Here is an 18125-nt window from a genome sequence, read left to right on the forward strand (position 1 = left end):
GGAATAAAGTTCATAAGTATTGAAGCAGAACTGTAGGTCTGTCTGTCTCTCTCTCTCTCCCTCCCTTCTCAAGTTCTATCTAATAATTTTTTTTAATTTTTTAATCAGATTTCTTTACATTTATAAATATGTTTAGTGATTTATTTGCTTATGAGAAAAGGATGTGAGATGAAGAGAGAACACAAAAAAGAGTATCACTATGGCACATGGGATGCTGGGGTTGAACTTGGGACCTCATGCATTAGAGTCCAGTACTTTATCCACTGCACCAACTCCCAACCACTATAAATATTTCTTGATTTCTTTTTTTTTAATTAATGTGGAGATTATTTATTTTTAGAAACTTGAGTCTTGGTTACATCAAATAAAGTCAATTTCATGACTGGGAGGGTGATTAAAATCCACAACAGGAAAAAGTTAACATAATCTATGGTTACAGACAACGTGAAGAGCAAACTTCTTAATGGAAAAAAATATATAGGCACTTCATAATTAGCCTTTTGATACAAAATGATATATTAAATTTGTAACTATGGTTTTTGGTGTTGAAGTTCATAGGATAAGCTGAAAGTCTTCAACTTTGGGTTGAATTTAATGAAGTGTAATTTGGCTTTTTTTTTTTCTCCTTGTCTAAGAAGTAGTGGCAGCTACAGTGCCCACGTTCTGGAAGCTTCTTTCTTGGCATAATGGGCCTAAAGAACTCCCACAGCTTCAGCCACCTTAAAGTAGAGAGACTTAGAAGACTCCAGCATATACAGCAGCTCCTATAAACATTTTTTAATCAAACAATACAGTGTTTTTTGGTTTTGTCTTACTTGTCTTTGCCTCTAGTATGAATAAGCATTATTTTAATATTTGTCATCTAAATTTTTAGGCTATGAGCAACTATAACTCACTATAGCAACTATTAAATAACTTGCAAACTTCAGCATTATTAGTGATAGATAACTTGATTTTTTACATGAAAATTCATTTCTTAACCAGAAAGTATAAAGGCACTAAATTTTATTAATTTTTGAACATTTTATTTACTTATTTTTACTTTGCTTATTGGAGAATTAATGGTTTACAGGTAACAGTAAGATACAATAGTTTGTACATGTGCATCATTTCTCAATTTCACGCATAACAATTAAACCTCCGCTTGGTCCTTCTCCACCATCATATTCCTGGACCTGAACCCTCCCCCCACCGCAGTGTCTTTTACTTTGATGCAATACACCACCTCCAAGTTCTGCTTAGTGTTTCCCCTTCTGTTCTTGTTTTTAAACTTCTGTCTATGAGTAAAATCATCTCATATTCTTCTTTCTGCCTGATCTCCGTTAACATAATTTGTTCAAGCTCCACTGAAGATGAGGTGAAGGTGAAGTCATCATTTTTAATAGCTGAGTAGTAGTCCATTGTGTATATGTACCACAGCTTACTCAACCACTCATCTGTTGTCCATCTGTTGTTGGACACCTGGGTTGCTTCAAGGTTTTGACTATTAGAAATTGTGTTGCTATGAACATATGTATACACAAATCTTTTCAGATTGTTGTGTTTGTTTCGTTGGAATATATCCCCAGGAGAGGAATTGTGGGGGTCATAAGTAGATCCACTTCTAGCCTTCTGAGAGTTTGTTTTTAAATATTTATTTATTTATTTATTTATTTATTTCCTTTTGTTGCTCTTGTTGTTGTCGTCATTGTTGGCTAAAACATAGAGAAATGAAGAGAGATGAGGAAGACAGAGTGGGGAGAGAAAGACACCTGTAGACCTGCTTCACCACTTGTGAAGCAACTCCCCTCAGGTGGGGAGCCGGGGGCTCAAACCAGGATTCTTACTCTGGTCCTTGAGCTTTGTGCCATGTGTGCTTAACCCACTGCGCTACTACCCAACTCCTGCCTTCTGAGAGTTTCCATCATTTATTTATTAATAGCAGAGAGGAGGAGGAAAGAGAACAAGGGTGTCACTCTGAAACATGTGCTGCCAGGAATTGAACTTATATCATGCTTAAGAATTCAATGCTCTATCCACTGTCACTTCCCCAATCACTGACCTTGATTTAATGTAATTGCATTTCAAAGATTTTAAGGACTGAAAGTGTTGACACTGAAAATAGTTTAACAAATACTATGCTATTGATTATATTTTCAATAATGGTAGTCTAGACAATAAAACCTCACTCCTGATGCTCAGAACAACTGGAAAAATGGTTGGTGAGTTAACTCACCTGGAAAGATACCTGCTTTGCCATGCTGATCCCTGGTTCAATTCCTGATCCCCATGGCACTCAAGGAAGTTTAGGTGCTGTGGTATCTATCTCACTCTGTCTCTCATTCTCTCTCTCTCCGTGTGTGCGTGTGCGTGTGCGTGTGTGTGTGTGTGTGTGTGTGTGTGTGTGTGTATCTGCAAAAGGTGGCCTAGAATGTTGATTCTAGAGTGACACCAAAAAAAGAAAAGAGAAACTAAAAAAAGTGAAAGAAAAAAAAAAAAAAACATCTGAAAGAAATTCAGCAGAGATGGGGAGATTACATAGTGGTTTACAAATACCTTGCCCTGTCTGAGGCTCTGAGGTCCCAGGTTCAATTCATAGCACTACCATAAGCCAGACCTGAGCAGTACTATGGTCTCTTTCACTCATTGTCTATTTGTACCACTTTCATTAAATAATAAATAAAAGAAATTTAGCAGTGGGAGGCAAGCAGTAGTAGCACACCTGGTAAAGGACAGATGTTGCCATGCTCAACAGCCTAGATTTTGAGCCAACTCCAAGCTGCAGTGAGGGAAGCTTCATGAGCCATGGGCAATGCTGCAAGTTTCTTTCCCTCTCTATCTCTCTTTCTGTTTCTCTCTTATCCTGCCAAAAAATGAAAAATGGACTGCCTAGAGCAGTGGAGTCATCTTGCAGGCACCAAGCACCTAGCAAAAATGCTGGTACTAAAAATAAATAAAATATAGATACATAAAATTTTTAAAAAACTAAAAAAATTAAGTAGTTATCAAGACTTCAGAAATATAAACAAGAACCAGACATAGGGATTAAAAAAAAAAAAGGCCATAGTATTATGCAACAAAAAAATTAAAAAGGAAGAAAATCTCCACATGCTGTTACAGAATGATCTTCAGGATAAGTGAAAATACATGTAGTGCGGTACTGCCTATCTAATAAAATACTTACATATATGATTATAATTGCAAACTATGCAGGGATACATCATTCATTGAAAATGGTCACCTGTAAGGTGAAAAGAGCTACTGAGGAGCGTGTAAAAAATACTTTGTCACTTGGGAAATAGTACAGTGGGTAGAGTACCTCACTTGCAGCATGAGGCCCTGAGTTCAGTCCTTCACATTGAATATGCCACAGGGGTGCTCTTTAATTAAAAACAAATCACTTTTCTTTTTAGATAAAGTCAGAGAGAGAGAGAGACCACAAGCACCAAAGGTTCCTCCCAGGTAGTAGGGATCAAGCTTAAGCTTAAACCATGGACATTGCAAAGCTGTGCACTATCCAAGTGAGGTATTCCAGCATCTCTAAATAAATAAATGGTGTTACCAGGACTTCACTCTGAGTTTATTTTGTCAGATGATAGGCGGCTGATGATGATGGATCAATGGCAATCAATCGATACTGAGGGAGAGAGTGAAAGAAAACATCACACCACAGGATCTTCCAGGGTAGTGGAGTCCAGGCACAAACTTGGGTCACACATATAACAAAGTAGATGAGCTATTTTGCCAGTCTATAAAAAAAATAAATAAATACATCTTTAAAAATGTGCTATGATGGGAGAGTGGTGGCACACTCAGTTGAGCACATGTGTCTCTATGGGCAAGGACCTTAGTTTAAGCCTGGTCCCCACCTGTAGGGGGGAAGCTTCATGACTGGAGAAGTAGTGCTGTAGGTGTCTCTCCATCTCTCTCTCTCTCCTAGCTCAGTTTCATTCTGTCTCTATCCAATAAATAAATAAGTAAATAAATAAATAAAAGTTTTAAATAAATAAGCAAATCTTTGAAATAAAAATAAATTTTTAAAAATATTCAATATAATGATCATACAAATTTTTTAAAGCTCAACTGTTAAGTATAACTAGCAAAATGAAAGAAATAGACCTAGGAATCTAAATGTATAAATGCATAGCATAAGCATATAGGAAGGAATATTTTTAATGCTGGGGGGGTGAGGAAAGGGGCACAATTTGAACATCCTTAGAGTGACCTAATCTAAAGAAGCTGTTCTCTTGATTTCTAGCTTTTTAGTGTCATGACCCATGTACACTCTTAAAAAGTACTCATGGTCCAATAATGCATGGGATTCCATAGGTTATAAGTATTAATATTTACAACACCTTAGTAGAAATTAAACCTGGAAAAATGGTGTTATATAGTAATAATCTCACTTCCTATTAATATTTTCTAAACAGCAATATATTTCAAAATGATAAAATTCAATGTGTAATATTATCAATATTATCTTTACATTTTGCTAAGATCATTAAGATCTGGCTTATAGAAGACAGCTTCATTCTTGTATTTGTTTCAACTGTCAAGTGAAACTTGGAGGGGGGGGCAAATATTTTATTAATAGAAATTAAAGTGGAGGGGGTGGAGGTGCACCTGGTAGAACATATACATTACCGTGCACAAGGGCCTGGATTCAGGCCTCAGGTCCCCACCTGCAGGATGAAAGCTTTACAAGCAATGTAGTACTGCTGCAGGTCTCTCTGTCTCTGCCTCCCTCCATCTTTATCTCCCTTTACCCTTGATATATCTGTCTCTATCCAATGAAATACAAATAAATAAAATTATAAATAATAAAAATATTTAAATTTCAATAAAGATGGAGAAGAAATGCTAAGGTTGACAGCAAGCTATCAAAAGTCTGTACAAATGAACTTTTTTGTAAATAGCTTGGTTGATGAGAACTTGAGTATCCCCCTCAAAAAATAAATACAAATAAATAAAATATTTTTTAAAAGAAACTTAGTCTCAAAGAGGTACCAAAAGGGTCCCAGAGAAATCCAACATTCCACAGACAACACTTTGAGAATAGCTACCCATAAAGATGAGAGCAAAAATTTTGTCTGTTTATTTAGTGACCAAATAATTGCCGGTACTGTTAGGAAGACAGTGGTAAAAACTAGTTTAGAACATAAACTGAGAATGTCTCTGGAATTAGAGTTTTGATTCTCAAGAGTGGCAATAAAAATGAAATGCATTCTCCTTAAATGAACATTTAAGTTTTCTATTAGTGAGTAAATAATGGTTTACATGATTATAAAATTCTATCAGTTTGTCAGAAAGTCATGGTGCATTTTTTTTTTTTGCTATGGTTTTCCATGAGTTTTCCAATAACCCAAGAATTCCATACTACACCCACCACCAAGATTCTATGACTTCTTGTTTAACTCCATAGCAATAACCATAGTTCTCACTTTCATCACTCTTTTGTGCTTACTTTTGTGTTTGTTTATTTTAGCAAGTTCATGTATTTCATTGTCCTACATTTCACATATGAGCAAAACCATCTGGTAGTTTTTCAATTCCTTACTTCACTAAGCGTAATGATCTCTAATCTTACTAAGTGTAATGATCTCTAATTTCATCCATTTTGTCTGGAAAGAAACAATAGCATCTCTTAATTGCAGAGTAGTATTCCATTGAATACCTGTTCATCTAGTCATCTGTCAGTGAGCATTTAGACTGCATCCACTGCTTGGCAATTTTGAATAAAGCAGGCACAGACATAGGAAGACATATGTCCTTTGCACTTTGTGGGGTTTGATATTTCCAATTGCAAGAGGTAGTGCTTCACCTGAAATGAGGGCAAACGACCCTTAAGAATGAAGGTTGGAGATTTCCTGGGGGGATATAACTAATGATCTCAGTGATGTAGGGCAATATGGCCTTGGGAAAACAATTGTGAAATAGACAGTATAAACTCCTTATTCACCTCATTATATTATTTGTTCAAATTATCATGGCGTGAAAATGCTTTACATAGTCATGATGCTATCTCCCCAGCCCTATCGCCAATTTCTGTACCTCTGTTACTGAACTATATATTTTTAATTGTTCACAAAGCTATCCTTTAAAACATTTTTAGAAGTACTTCTAATCTGCTTCTAGATATGCTTAAGTAATTTGACTAATTTTGAACTTTACAAAATAATTACATTTAAACCTTCTGTAACTAGCTTCTGATACTTAACCAAGTACTTTGTATTCCAGTCATCACCTCTGCGACATGTATCTATAGTGTAACGTCTCTGAATGAATGTGCTTGCTTTTTTTTTTTTAATGAAGGATGAGACAGAGAAAAGGTGGTAGAGAAAGAGAAGCGAGACACCTCCAGTACTGCTCCACATCTCTTTGTGGATGGGGACATGGAGCTTGAACTCAGGTCATTGCACATGGGGGTGTGCACTCTACTAGGTGACCCGACCTCAGGGTACTAATATATTTGATCATGAAAGTATTGTTACTAAGTACATGCTCCCTTATATTTCCTATTCCATATATGTATAACTACGATATAAATACCTAGCAATGAAAATGAGTAACTGAAGTATAGTTGGATAAAGGTATCCCATCAAAAATCTTCAGCAGGACCTGGGAGACAGCATAGTGGTTATGCAAACAATTTTCCTGCTGTGGTCCCAAGTTCATTACCTAGCACCAACAAAAGTCAGAGCCAGCAGTGTTCTGATTACTAAATAAATAAGTAACTTCTGAGTACAATCCAATGTGGTAGTATTTCCAAGATGATTCCTGACATAGACCAAAATAGTCTTAAATATGCTATCTGTACGGGGTTAAAAAGGAGTTCATCTTTTTATTTATTTAATTGGGGGTATCAATGAAGGAACAGTCCTACTTCTGCTCTACTTTCATATATACATATGTATACTTTTATATATATATGTATACATAATATATATAAAGTTATGAGAAAGACCAGTGCACCAATCAACCCTGATATGCCCTGGATTAAACTAGAGCCTCAAATTAATGTGCTAAAATGTTCCCCAGGATATACTTTCTAATTAACTGTCTTCTAGTGAATAGTGAAATAGTTAATGCATATAACAGAAATTTTAAAATGGTGAGGATAAGTCTGGAAAGGCAGCAAGTGCAACCTAATATCTCCTTTAAAGAGGAAAGCAAGAGAGAAGAATTAAATGAGTTAGTCGCACAAACCTTCAGTGGTTATACTCTGAACAAACTAATTTCAAATTACCAGAGCAGTCTGGATGGGTTCCCTACACCAACTAGGCACTTGATACACCTGTATTATAATGTGAACAGGATTGAATTTATTTTTCTTCTTTGAATTTAATGTTAAAAGAAATTTAATCTCAGGGGCAGGGAAGCTACAGTTAGCACTGACATCAAAAAAAAATAAATTAATTAAAAGACCTGTACTTTACTTAGTGTGTAAAAAATGCTTTTATTGTCAAGGTACACTGAAAATTAAGACTGCTCAGAGCATTTTTTGTAAAGCCTTTAACGTTGTCTAAGACAAATGAAATGTTTTTTATAACATTTTTTTTCTTTTCCTACTAGAATCTTTCTAACAGTGGATCTGGTCTTTGATAGCCAAAAGATCCCCAAACTTAACACACGCACTAGTTGTGGTGAAAATGTTCCTCAAGGCTAAAATTGTGAAGCATGTTGCTTCCTTGCAACAAATAAACATTTACCCGTCATAAAATAGATTTTTTTTAAAAGTGAGTGTCAGTTCTGTTTGGAAAATGAATGGCTCTAAAAAGAACCTTTAGCAATTGAATCTAATCATATCGATTAGATTCAGCTACCAGTGACCTCATTTAGAGCTGGTGTACTTGGTGACGGCCTTGGTGCCCTCCGACACGGCGTGCTTGGCCAGCTCTCCAGGCAGCAGCAGGCGCACGGCAGTCTGGATCTCCCTGGAGGTGATGGTCGAGCGCTTGTTGTAGTGCGCCAGGCGGGAAGCCTCGCCGGCGATGCGCTCGAAGATGTCGTTCACGAAGGAGTTCATGATGCCCATCGCCTTGGACGAGATGCCGGTGTCGGGGTGGACCTGCTTCAGCACCTTGTAGACGTAGACGGAGTAGCTCTCCTTGCGGCTGCGCTTGCGCTTCCTGCCGTCCTTCTTTTGTGCCTTGGTCACGATCTTCTTGGAGCCTTTCTTCGGGGCAGGGGTGGATTTAGTTGGATGGGGCATATCTGGGGGATAATTTGCCAGAGATTAAAAATAACAAAATAGTCTGTGCATATGAACGTTCTCTTTGTTCAAAGTCTATTAAACAAAGGTTACAGAGCAAGCCCTGTGTCTGATTGGTGAGGAAATGTTGAAACGTCTTATTTTTGGCCCAATGAAAATGTGTGTATTTCAAAACTTCGAGTCTATTGGTTTAAGTAAAGCTGTGGTTTTAACCAGTGGGAGAGCTTTATTTTTGAGCTCAGTAAAGGCTATAATTACTGTAGCTCTCGCAATACCAAAACAAAAGCTACTTGGTTGCTGAAACCTATTGTGGTCATGTCTGGAAGAGGCAAGCAAGGAGGCAAGGCTCGCGCCAAAGCCAAGACCCGCTCCTCCCGGGCCGGCCTGCAGTTCCCGGTGGGCCGAGTGCACCGCCTGCTCCGCAAGGGCAACTACTCGGAGCGCGTCGGAGCCGGCGCCCCTGTGTACCTGGCGGCGGTGCTGGAGTACCTGACGGCCGAGATCCTGGAGCTGGCTGGCAACGCGGCCCGCGACAACAAGAAGACCCGCATCATCCCGCGCCACCTGCAGCTGGCCATCCGCAACGACGAGGAGCTCAACAAGCTGCTGGGGAAAGTCACCATCGCTCAGGGTGGTGTCTTGCCCAACATCCAAGCTGTGCTGCTGCCCAAGAAGACGGAGAGCCATCACAAGGCCAAGGGCAAATAGAGTTTATGTATTCCAGTCTAATCTGGGACTGACCCAAAGGCTCTTTTCAGAGCCACCCATTTCATCATCAAAAGTTGCTGCCATAGGTGCTAAAGGGAAACTAGAAATAGCACTACAAGATGTTACTCCATTAATTTAATGCTTCTGGCATTAAAGAGAAAATTTAAATTTCATAAGGATAAAACCTTAAAAGTTCAAAAACTTAAGTCAAATTAAGTATAGGCTGCTTGTGGGCCTGTACCCTCCCCTTTCGTATACCTGCATTCCAGTAGTCTGCAGTGACAGGTTCTGGCTCCAGCCAACCTGCTCTCACCTTTTTGCCAGCACCTTGATGGGTTCCACGGCACCCAGTTTGAGACTGATACAAGCTGGCTGCTGCAGGAAAACCATTCTACAGGTCTGGTAGGAATTGTCTTGTGGCGCGTTAACGTAAAATAATACATAATTTCTTGCCCTCTATGCAGCCTCAAGTATCATTCTTTGGTTTTGAGCTATAATAGGGAATTCTTACATTATGAAGTCAGATTGAAAGAGCACTTCCGATCCGAACCCACACAAACTGACAGGACTCATATATAAGTATAAGGAATTTATTCTTAAATTTGAAAGAGTACACAGACAACACCAAGACAAAGACAAATCTCAGCTGAGAGATCCCAGGTATACCAAATTTGGTCCCGTTGCTCAGATATTGAGGCTTGAAATTCGTCCTTTAAAGGTTTTGGGGGGTGGGGGTAATACATGAATTAGTGACTAACATGTCCTTGCTAATTTATTTTTGGGCTTAAAGTTTCAAGGAGAACATTCCATTCTTCCGGGAAGGAAGCAAACAGTGCTTACAGAAGCCAAATGGACAAGTTAACAAATAGCTGAGAGAGCAGGGGTTACAGGGTATAGAGTTTCAAGGCAAACATTTGTATCTGCCAGGTGCCGAGCTAAAGCAATTAGTGCATTAGTGTAATTTCATCTTATCTAGTTTCTAAGAGATCTTCTCTATCTACTTCAATGAACTAGTCCAACTGGGGAGTTCCATTCACAAGGCTGGCAGGACAGAACTGAAATGAATTGAATGAAAAATTTGCAAGTGTCATTGCCTGGTGAAACAGGTAATAGTTCTGCAAAACGATTTTCACACCTGATCCTCAGAGCTACTAGATACAACCCACTGCATCACCATCAACCGGAGGTGAGCGATGCTTTGGTTTATAAAAAAAAAAAAAAAAAAAAAAGTACAAATTTTCCCTCTACCTTCTATATTATGATGCTGTGAGGAATGGGGCAAGAAGAATATATAGGCTACCCGAAAGACCACTTCCCAGTTAGCTCTAACTTGAGTTAGAGCACCACTTCCCAGTTTACACTGATGTGGATACTCTTCCTGATGGATAAGAAAATAAATTTACACGGCTGCAACTTTAAACAAGGTAAATTTTTACTGTTTTAAGTGTATCTCATGTCTGATTTCTCGAAAACCTGTCTGAGACATTTCTGGTGGCACATTCTGCTCCTTTTTTCTAGAAATCTCAGCACAATATTGCCACGCGAATTGGCTTCAAACCACATAAAAGATGCAATTCGGAGGACAAAAATAGAGCGTTGGGCTAGAAAAGGTGATACAGATCTCTTTGGAAAGGCATATAGCAGCTGGATGACTTGCTTCTCTTCCTATCTCCCATACATCTTTACAAAGCAACCTACATGAAACTAAATTAGCAAGACGCTTTGGGGGAGGGACCAGTTGACATGACTTCCCGCCTCTTTTCTTCCGGCTCTCAATTCGGTCCGCAGCAGGCATATAAAGCTTGCGAGGCGCAAGCGCTAGCACATTTCTACTTCTTTCTCTCTCTTCTTTTCATCATGTCTGGCAGAGGCAAAGGCGGTAAAGGGCTTGGTAAAGGTGGGGCCAAGCGCCATCGCAAGGTCCTCCGCGATAATATCCAGGGTATCACCAAGCCCGCTATTCGTCGCCTGGCTCGTCGCGGCGGCGTGAAGCGCATCTCCGGCCTCATCTACGAGGAGACCCGCGGGGTGCTGAAGGTGTTTCTGGAGAACGTGATCCGGGACGCCGTCACCTACACCGAGCACGCCAAGCGCAAGACCGTCACCGCCATGGATGTGGTCTATGCCCTCAAGCGCCAGGGACGAACACTCTACGGGTTTGGCGGCTAAGTTAACTCATTTTCAAAAAGGCCCTTTTTAGGGCCACCACATTTTCTTTTCAAGAGCCGTGATACTTGCAGTCATTATGATTTAATAGTCTGTTAACTAGGATAGTCTTCATTCTCATACTCTACGAATTTTACGAATTCTGTAAAGTTTCATGTACCTCTTAAAAAGTTAGAATGAGATACGAGCCCAGAGAGCTGGCTGGAGTTTTTGTGTTAACTGCTTACAGGCTAATACCAGACGTGCACCTGTGTGTGGTTAACGACACAGCCGTAAACTTTTAACTTCTCGTGGCACTAACAAGCAATTAAACCACAACTATGGTTCCCCAGAAACACCTGCACAACGACCGGGTGGCAGACAGATTAATCAGTTTTGTAAATTTTCTAAAGTCTGGAGTAAATGAAAACCTGAAACCTTAATTGTTCAGGCCTCACTCCTAGGTTAATCGTTAACTATGCATATTTGCAAGTTAACTTATTCCCTTTTATTGCCCTTGTTTATGGTTATAGCTATTGTTATTGATGTCTTTGGATAGGAATAGAGAATTGCCAAGAGGGAGACGGGAAACAAAGACACCTGCAACCCTGCTTCACCACTTGTGAAGCAACCGCTTGCGAAGCAACTCCCCTGCAGGTGAGGAGCCAGGGGTTCGAACTGGGGATCCTTATGCTTGTCCTTAAACTTTGCGCCACTTGCACGTAAGCCGCCGCGCTACCGCCCGACTACGAACTTTTTTACTTTTAAGGTGAAGGGTCAGGAAATATTAGCTTCTCGCTAAAAAAAAAAAAAGCCAACATAGTTACTATTCTAAAAAGCCAGTTATTAAAGCCCAAAACAATAGGGATTAGCAAGCAGTTGTCTAAAAAAAAAAAAAAAAAAAACTCAGCTATGCGTAGTTACCTTACATTACTTGCCTACACATGGACGGGATTGGAAAGTAGTATTGTTAGCATTACCGCTCTTCAAAGAGATAATTGGGAGCCCTGAAAAGGGCTATTTGTAAGAAAAAGCTTAAAAGGCGTTAGCCGCCAAATCCGTACAGTGTGCGTCCCTGGCGCTTGAGGGCATAGACCACATCCATGGCGGTGACGGTCTTGCGCTTGGCGTGCTCGGTGTAGGTGACGGCGTCCCGGATCACGTTCTCCAGAAACACCTTCAGCACCCCGCGGGTCTCCTCGTAGATGAGGCCGGAGATGCGCTTCACGCCGCCGCGACGAGCCAGGCGACGAATAGCGGGCTTGGTGATACCCTGGATATTGTCGCGGAGGACCTTACGATGGCGCTTGGCCCCACCTTTACCAAGCCCTTTACCGCCTTTGCCTCTGCCAGACATGATGAAAGGAAGGGAGAGAAAGAAGTAGAAATGTGCTAGCGCTTGCGCCTCGCAAGCTTTATATGCCTGCTGCGGACCGAATTGAGAGCCGGAAGAAAAGAGGCGGGAAGTCACGCCCCTAATGGTGAAGGGAAATCTGTACACCCAGACAGCGTATTTGAGCCAGCCACCCTCATACTCATCTTTTTTTTACTTTAGCAATTATTTTGTTTCTGTATTTGAAGGGATAAAAATTGATTTTCAGTAAAAACACAAAATATTAACGTGGAAAATAAGTGCAGTGAAGGAACCCGCAGTCCCACCACACACATCAATATTTATAAGTAAATTCATAATCTGGTAAAAAGTCAAATGTATGTAGCTGAGCAAGTTAAATTTATTGCTAAAGCATTATTCTTTTTTAAAAATTTGTATTTATAGAAAGGAAACATTGTCAAAACCATGGGATAAGAGGGGTGCAGCTTCCCACAGTTCCCACCACCAGACTTCCGTATACCAACCCCTCCTGATAGCTTTCCTACTCTAACCCTCTGGGAGTATGGACCCAAGATCATTGTGGGATGCAGAAAGTTGAAGTCTTTTGTAATTGCTTCCCTGCTGAACATGGGCGTCGACAGTTCGATCCATACTCCCATCCTGTCTCTCTCTTTCCATAGTGGGGAAGGGCTCTGGGGAAGCAGAGCTCCAAGGCACATTGGTGTGGTTGTCCAGGGGAGTCTGGTCGCATCCTGTTAGCATCGGGAACCTGGTGGCTGAAAAGAGAGTTGATATACAAAGCGAAAGAAAACTGTTGGACAATTATGGACCTAAAGGCTGAAACAGAGCAGGCTAAAGTAATATTCTTTACATCTATAATTGTTGGGAAATGAACTCTTATTTTGTATCTATTATTACTGTCCAGTTCATATCAATTAGTGCTGGCCTGGGAGGGTAATAATGGCTAACCATTCTACATTCCTCTTTAAGAAAGGAAGTCCAGCTAGATCTTCTCAGCATATCCTGCGATGAAAAGAAATGCGTGTCTTCATAGGATTGAGTTTAAATATGACTAACACAAAATGTGTAATTTATACGTACACAGAAGAAAACCTGTATCCGGTGAAGATGCAATTATGGGAGTGGGGTATAGAAAAAGATGTATAACTCATCTTTTCCCATACCCCACTCCCATAATTACATCTTTTTCACCCATTTGGCCAATGGTTCTTTTTTATTTTTATTTTTATTTTTTACCATGGCACTGATCATTTCTGGTTTATGGTGGGGCAGGGTTTTGAACCTGGGACTTTGAAGCTTCAGACATTAGTCTCTTTGCATGACCATTATTTTATATTCCCTGTCCTGGTTCCTTTTTAATAAAGTTTAGATTTTTTTTTTTGTCTCCCTTATAGGTTGCGTATAATATTGAGGGTTTTTTCCCGGAAAACATACTTCAGGTACATGTGATTTGACTTTACACCAGTCTCATACTTTTTTGTTAGCTTATATTCTAATTAGAGCAGGATTAGATACCATAATGGTTATGCCGACTCTCATGCGTTGAGTCTCCAAAATCTCACGTTCAATCTCCCCGCAGCAGGATAAAAATATTAGTTTACCTTATCTTTATCTAGTAATGAAAGTAAATTTTCAAGGGTTAATTTTAATTTTTAATAAAGTATTGGTACACAACAAAATGATGGCCTAGACAATTCCTGCGTAATATCAAAGAAAACTGTGGGGGGGGGGACGTTATAGGGAAAAACTAACGTCCCTGTTCGCATAAATAAAAATCTGCTGAGTACCCTACAGATCACCCTTTAAAAAACAAGCCTGCTTGTTATTCCCAAATGAATTGAGGATCAGAAGCTCTAATCTCTCCTTACTAAATGAAAATTTAGCAGAATCTAACTGGAATATTGCACCAAGTAAAAATCTCTGGGGCGAGAGACAGGGGAAGATGTTCAGCTTCAATTTGGGGGGGGGGAGCACAGACATTTGGTGGTGGGAATGTTCATGTGTCAATTGGGAGGACAGGGGTACTTAGCAATGGGTATGCACCCTTGCCTCCTGAGGCTTTACGGGACACGGCGTTTTATCCCATCCCTCCCGCCCACTCCCACCCCCCACTGGCCCAGGAAGCTGCATGTGTACCGGTACCTCACCACAGGGTTTTTACTTTGGTGCCCTACAATTTGATCAGGTCCTGCTTTTCAGATATTCTTAGTCAACTTCTGTTGATGACTGGGATCATCACATACTCATCTTTATCTTTCTGACTTAGCTCACTTAACATAACTCCTTCTAGCTCTGTCCAAGATGGGTCAGAGAAGGGGGATTCATTGTTACTACTTAGAATTCGTTTGGATTTTAAGGAAACATATAGTATTACACGAAAATCAAAATATACAGTTGGAATGTGTAAATTGGTAAAACGGTTAAACTCCATGTTAATGCCCTTCTTTCGAAAAAATGTTGGCTCTGAAAAGAGCCGTTGGGTGGATACGAAAAGAAAGGATGGCAAAACAAGCTCACTTAGAGCTGGTGTACTTGGTGACGGCCTTGGTGCCCTCCGACACGGCGTGCTTGGCCAGCTCTCCAGGCAGCAGCAGGCGCACGGCAGTCTGGATCTCCCTGGAGGTGATGGTCGAGCGCTTGTTGTAGTGCGCCAGGCGGGAAGCCTCGCCGGCGATGCGCTCGAAGATGTCGTTCACGAAGGAGTTCATGATGCCCATCGCCTTGGACGAGATGCCGGTGTCGGGGTGGACCTGCTTCAGCACCTTGTAGACGTAGACGGAGTAGCTCTCCTTGCGGCTGCGCTTGCGCTTCTTGCCATCCTTCTTCTGCGCCTTGGTAACGGCTTTCTTGGAGCCCTTCTTCGGGGCAGGAGCGGACTTCGCTGGTTCAGGCATGACGAACAGCAGACCGAGATAAACACGGAAAGAGCCCGAGACACCTTCTTAAATATCACGGCCTATGCAAATCAAGAAGTGTAACGCTCTTCTATAATTGGTGACTTACTTTTGTAGACGTCACATTCCAGTTCCACCCAATCAAGACAAGCGTCCTTATGCCATTGCGCTCCCATTGGTTTAAACAAAAACCGAGTAGGAACCAATCATATAGCTTCCTTTTCGCGCCGGCAGGGTCCTATAAACTGTTTGCTTTTAGTCACTAAGCTCATCTGTTTCTTTTCCGCCCGTGTCTTTTTGCATCTAGACATGTCCGGACGAGGCAAGCAAGGAGGCAAGGCTCGCGCCAAAGCCAAGACCCGCTCCTCCCGGGCCGGCCTGCAGTTCCCGGTGGGCCGAGTGCACCGCCTGCTCCGCAAGGGCAACTACTCGGAGCGCGTCGGAGCCGGCGCCCCTGTGTACCTGGCGGCGGTGCTGGAGTACCTGACGGCCGAGATCCTGGAGCTGGCGGGCAACGCGGCCCGCGACAACAAGAAGACCCGCATCATCCCGCGCCACCTGCAGCTGGCCATCCGCAACGACGAGGAGCTCAACAAGCTGCTGGGGAAAGTCACCATCGCACAGGGAGGTGTCTTGCCCAACATCCAGGCCGTGTTGCTGCCTAAGAAAACTGAGAGCCACCACAAGGCCAAAGGAAAGTAAACTGCACTAGCCTACATTTCGCTGAACCAAAGGCTCTTTTCAGAGCCACTTAACCAGTCCTTGAAAGAATTGGAACACTATATACGCATTGTCTTGTTTCTCATGTTTTTCCAAACCCCCTTCTAAGATGTGAACATAAAAACGATAAGCTCCGTTTCTTAAACACCCTTATTACTTTATTCAGAGCTTTGTAGATGTAGAAGTCCAGTATCAGTTATTTTGAAACATACGTGCTGAAATTGGAGTTCTTAGCAACAGTATTTCTAGAACTGTAAGAAAAGTTATGGAACAAAAGTGATTACTCTTATCTGAAAAAGTTTAAGTATGTGTTTAAAATGTGAATGGCATTAGAGATTCTCTTACTGAAAAATTTTTTTAAAATTCATTGTTCCAAATATAGAAAATCCAAGGGTAGATAGCGTAATGGTTATGCAGTCTCTTGAGGTTCCAGGTTCAGTCCCCCGAACTACCATAAACCAGAACTGAACAGTGCTCTGGTAAATAAAAAAAACTTTAAAAGGGAGCATATTGGTAGCTACCAAACTAATCAGCTATGACTAGCAGTAGCTGGGTATGTAACTAGTCTGAATAATACTGTACATGCAAAATATGCACTGGACTTGGAAGTAAATGCAATGTAAAAAATATATATTTAAGTTATATGGACTACATGAAATTAAATTTGAATATACCGGGCTAAACAAAATACTAGAATTACAATCTTCTGGCTTTATTTCTTGCAAATGTAATAAAAACTGTTCTTTCTGCTCCTAGAAAATCGTTTATCATACAGCTCTCACCTGTTCATAGTGGAAGCTGCTAGTCTAGAGAAAACTTTACAGAAAACTTAAAAAGATAGTAATAAAATGTAGCGATGACATGGATATAAAATCTCCAGAGGATTTGGAGCGCAACAAATGAAAACTTCTAGTTTTTAACCAATCCAGTTACCAGTTGAGCAGTGTTAGTGTCCTTTGTCCAATCAGATTCCGAGGCTAGCTATAAATAGACTTGAAGCTTTAAACAGTGTGAGACTTTTACACAATGGCTCGTACCAAACAGACCGCTCGTAAGTCTACTGGCGGTAAGGCACCGCGCAAACAATTGGCTACCAAAGCGGCCCGAAAAAGTGCTCCTGCCACCGGCGGCGTGAAGAAGCCCCATCGGTACCGCCCCGGCACCGTGGCCCTGCGCGAGATCCGCCGCTACCAGAAGTCCACCGAGCTGCTAATCCGTAAGCTGCCGTTCCAGCGGCTGGTGCGGGAAATCGCCCAGGACTTCAAGACCGACCTACGCTTCCAGAGCTCTGCTGTGATGGCTCTGCAGGAGGCTTGTGAGGCTTATCTGGTGGGTCTGTTTGAGGACACCAACCTGTGTGCCATCCATGCCAAACGTGTGACCATCATGCCCAAAGACATCCAGCTCGCTCGCCGCATCCGTGGAGAAAGGGCCTAAACTTAACCCCATTGTCCCTAAAGGCTCTTTTCAGAGCCTCCAATTCAAACTTTGAAAAGAACTGTTTCACTGTAATATTAACCAGTGCTTGAGTCTTGCTGCAGTACCAAGTTTTGATCTAAATCTGTCTTCGCTCCCAGATCTAATTTTCCCAGGTTATTTGTCTGCTGAACAGTAAAGCTTAAGGCCACAGCTTGTTTAATTTTTAGGCAGTGGCCTAAAAGTACAGGCTCAGGTTAATTGTGAATCTAGTCCCAGGAGTAACTCGTCTGCTTTATAGAGGGAAATAGAGTTTAAGGTTTTCCAAGTGAAACTTGTTTAAGGCAAGTAAAAGTCCTGTCAAGTCTTAAGGGTATTCTCATACTTAAAATGTTGCTAAATTGACCCATTTTAAAGAATAGTTTAAAGGGACGGGTAAAAAGTGGCTTTGTTACACCAGTTAGGTTATTTTGCTAAACTTGGGGGAAAACAGGCTATTTAGGAAGGCCCTATAATAAAATATTCTATTTACATTGGTTTTTCCTTTTTTTTTTTTTTAAGGAAAGAAATGTATCTCCCAACTAACGTTTCAGTCCTGATTTGAGGATTTTGTTCAGGGACAGTGCACTGAAACCGGTGTTTTTGGTTGGTCTTTGCCAAGACAAAAACAAACAAAAACAAAACTCATGCCTGAGGT

General features: G+C 41.0%; 4 protein-coding genes and 1 pseudogene across 5 annotated transcripts; 2 read left to right on the forward strand and 3 right to left on the reverse strand.

Annotated features, from left to right (window-relative positions):
- Positions 1-7784: 7784 nt before the first annotated feature.
- LOC107523166 (histone H2B type 1-M-like) lies at positions 7785-8211 on the reverse strand. The gene has a single exon (XM_016193173.2). The coding sequence runs from the start codon at positions 8189-8191 to the stop codon at positions 7811-7813; it is 381 nt and encodes a 126-aa protein (XP_016048659.2). The 5' UTR covers positions 8192-8211; the 3' UTR covers positions 7785-7810.
- A 54-nt stretch (positions 8212-8265) lies between these two features.
- On the forward strand, positions 8266-8958 carry LOC103123911 (histone H2A type 1-D). Its single transcript, XM_060189252.1, has one exon. The coding sequence runs from the start codon at positions 8507-8509 to the stop codon at positions 8897-8899; it is 393 nt and encodes a 130-aa protein (XP_060045235.1). The 5' UTR covers positions 8266-8506; the 3' UTR covers positions 8900-8958.
- A 3086-nt stretch (positions 8959-12044) lies between these two features.
- Positions 12045-12406, reverse strand: LOC107523167 (histone H4). The gene has a single exon (XM_016193174.2). The coding sequence runs from the start codon at positions 12399-12401 to the stop codon at positions 12090-12092; it is 312 nt and encodes a 103-aa protein (XP_016048660.1). The 5' UTR covers positions 12402-12406; the 3' UTR covers positions 12045-12089.
- A 481-nt stretch (positions 12407-12887) lies between these two features.
- LOC132538035 (histone H2B type 1-C/E/F/G/I-like) lies at positions 12888-15322 on the reverse strand. Of its 2 annotated transcripts, none has more exons than XM_060189245.1 (2): positions 14916-15322; positions 12888-13146 (listed from the first exon to the last, which is right to left on the reverse strand). In XM_060189245.1, exons 1-2 carry the CDS (start codon positions 15290-15292, stop codon positions 12924-12926), a joined length of 600 nt encoding a protein of 199 aa, XP_060045228.1. In that variant the 5' UTR covers positions 15293-15322; the 3' UTR covers positions 12888-12923. The 2 variants fall into 2 exon arrangements, with proteins under 2 accessions (XP_060045228.1, XP_060045229.1); XM_060189246.1 differs by having other exon boundaries at positions 12888-13153; positions 14916-15321.
- A 212-nt stretch (positions 15323-15534) lies between these two features.
- LOC132538037 (histone H2A type 1-H-like) lies at positions 15535-16126 on the forward strand (annotated as a pseudogene).
- The last annotated feature ends 1999 nt before the right edge of the window (positions 16127-18125 follow it).

This window comes from Erinaceus europaeus, chromosome 4 (genome assembly GCF_950295315.1).
Source record: "Erinaceus europaeus chromosome 4, mEriEur2.1, whole genome shotgun sequence".
Lineage (NCBI taxonomy): Eukaryota > Metazoa > Chordata > Mammalia > Eulipotyphla > Erinaceidae > Erinaceus > Erinaceus europaeus.

Coding starts and splice junctions, on each gene's coding strand:
- LOC107523167 (XM_016193174.2), bottom strand. CDS start 12,401: ATGTCTGGCAGAGGCAAAGGCGGTAAAGGGCTTGGTAAAGGTGGGGCC.
- LOC107523166 (XM_016193173.2), bottom strand. CDS start 8,191: ATGCCCCATCCAACTAAATCCACCCCTGCCCCGAAGAAAGGCTCCAAG.
- LOC132538035 (XM_060189245.1), bottom strand. CDS start 15,292: ATGCCTGAACCAGCGAAGTCCGCTCCTGCCCCGAAGAAGGGCTCCAAG. Junction 13,147..14,915: donor ACCAAGTACACCAGCTCTAA/GTGAGCTTGTTT, acceptor TTCAGCCACCAG/GTTCCCGATGCTAACAGGAT.
- LOC103123911 (XM_060189252.1), top strand. CDS start 8,507: ATGTCTGGAAGAGGCAAGCAAGGAGGCAAGGCTCGCGCCAAAGCCAAG.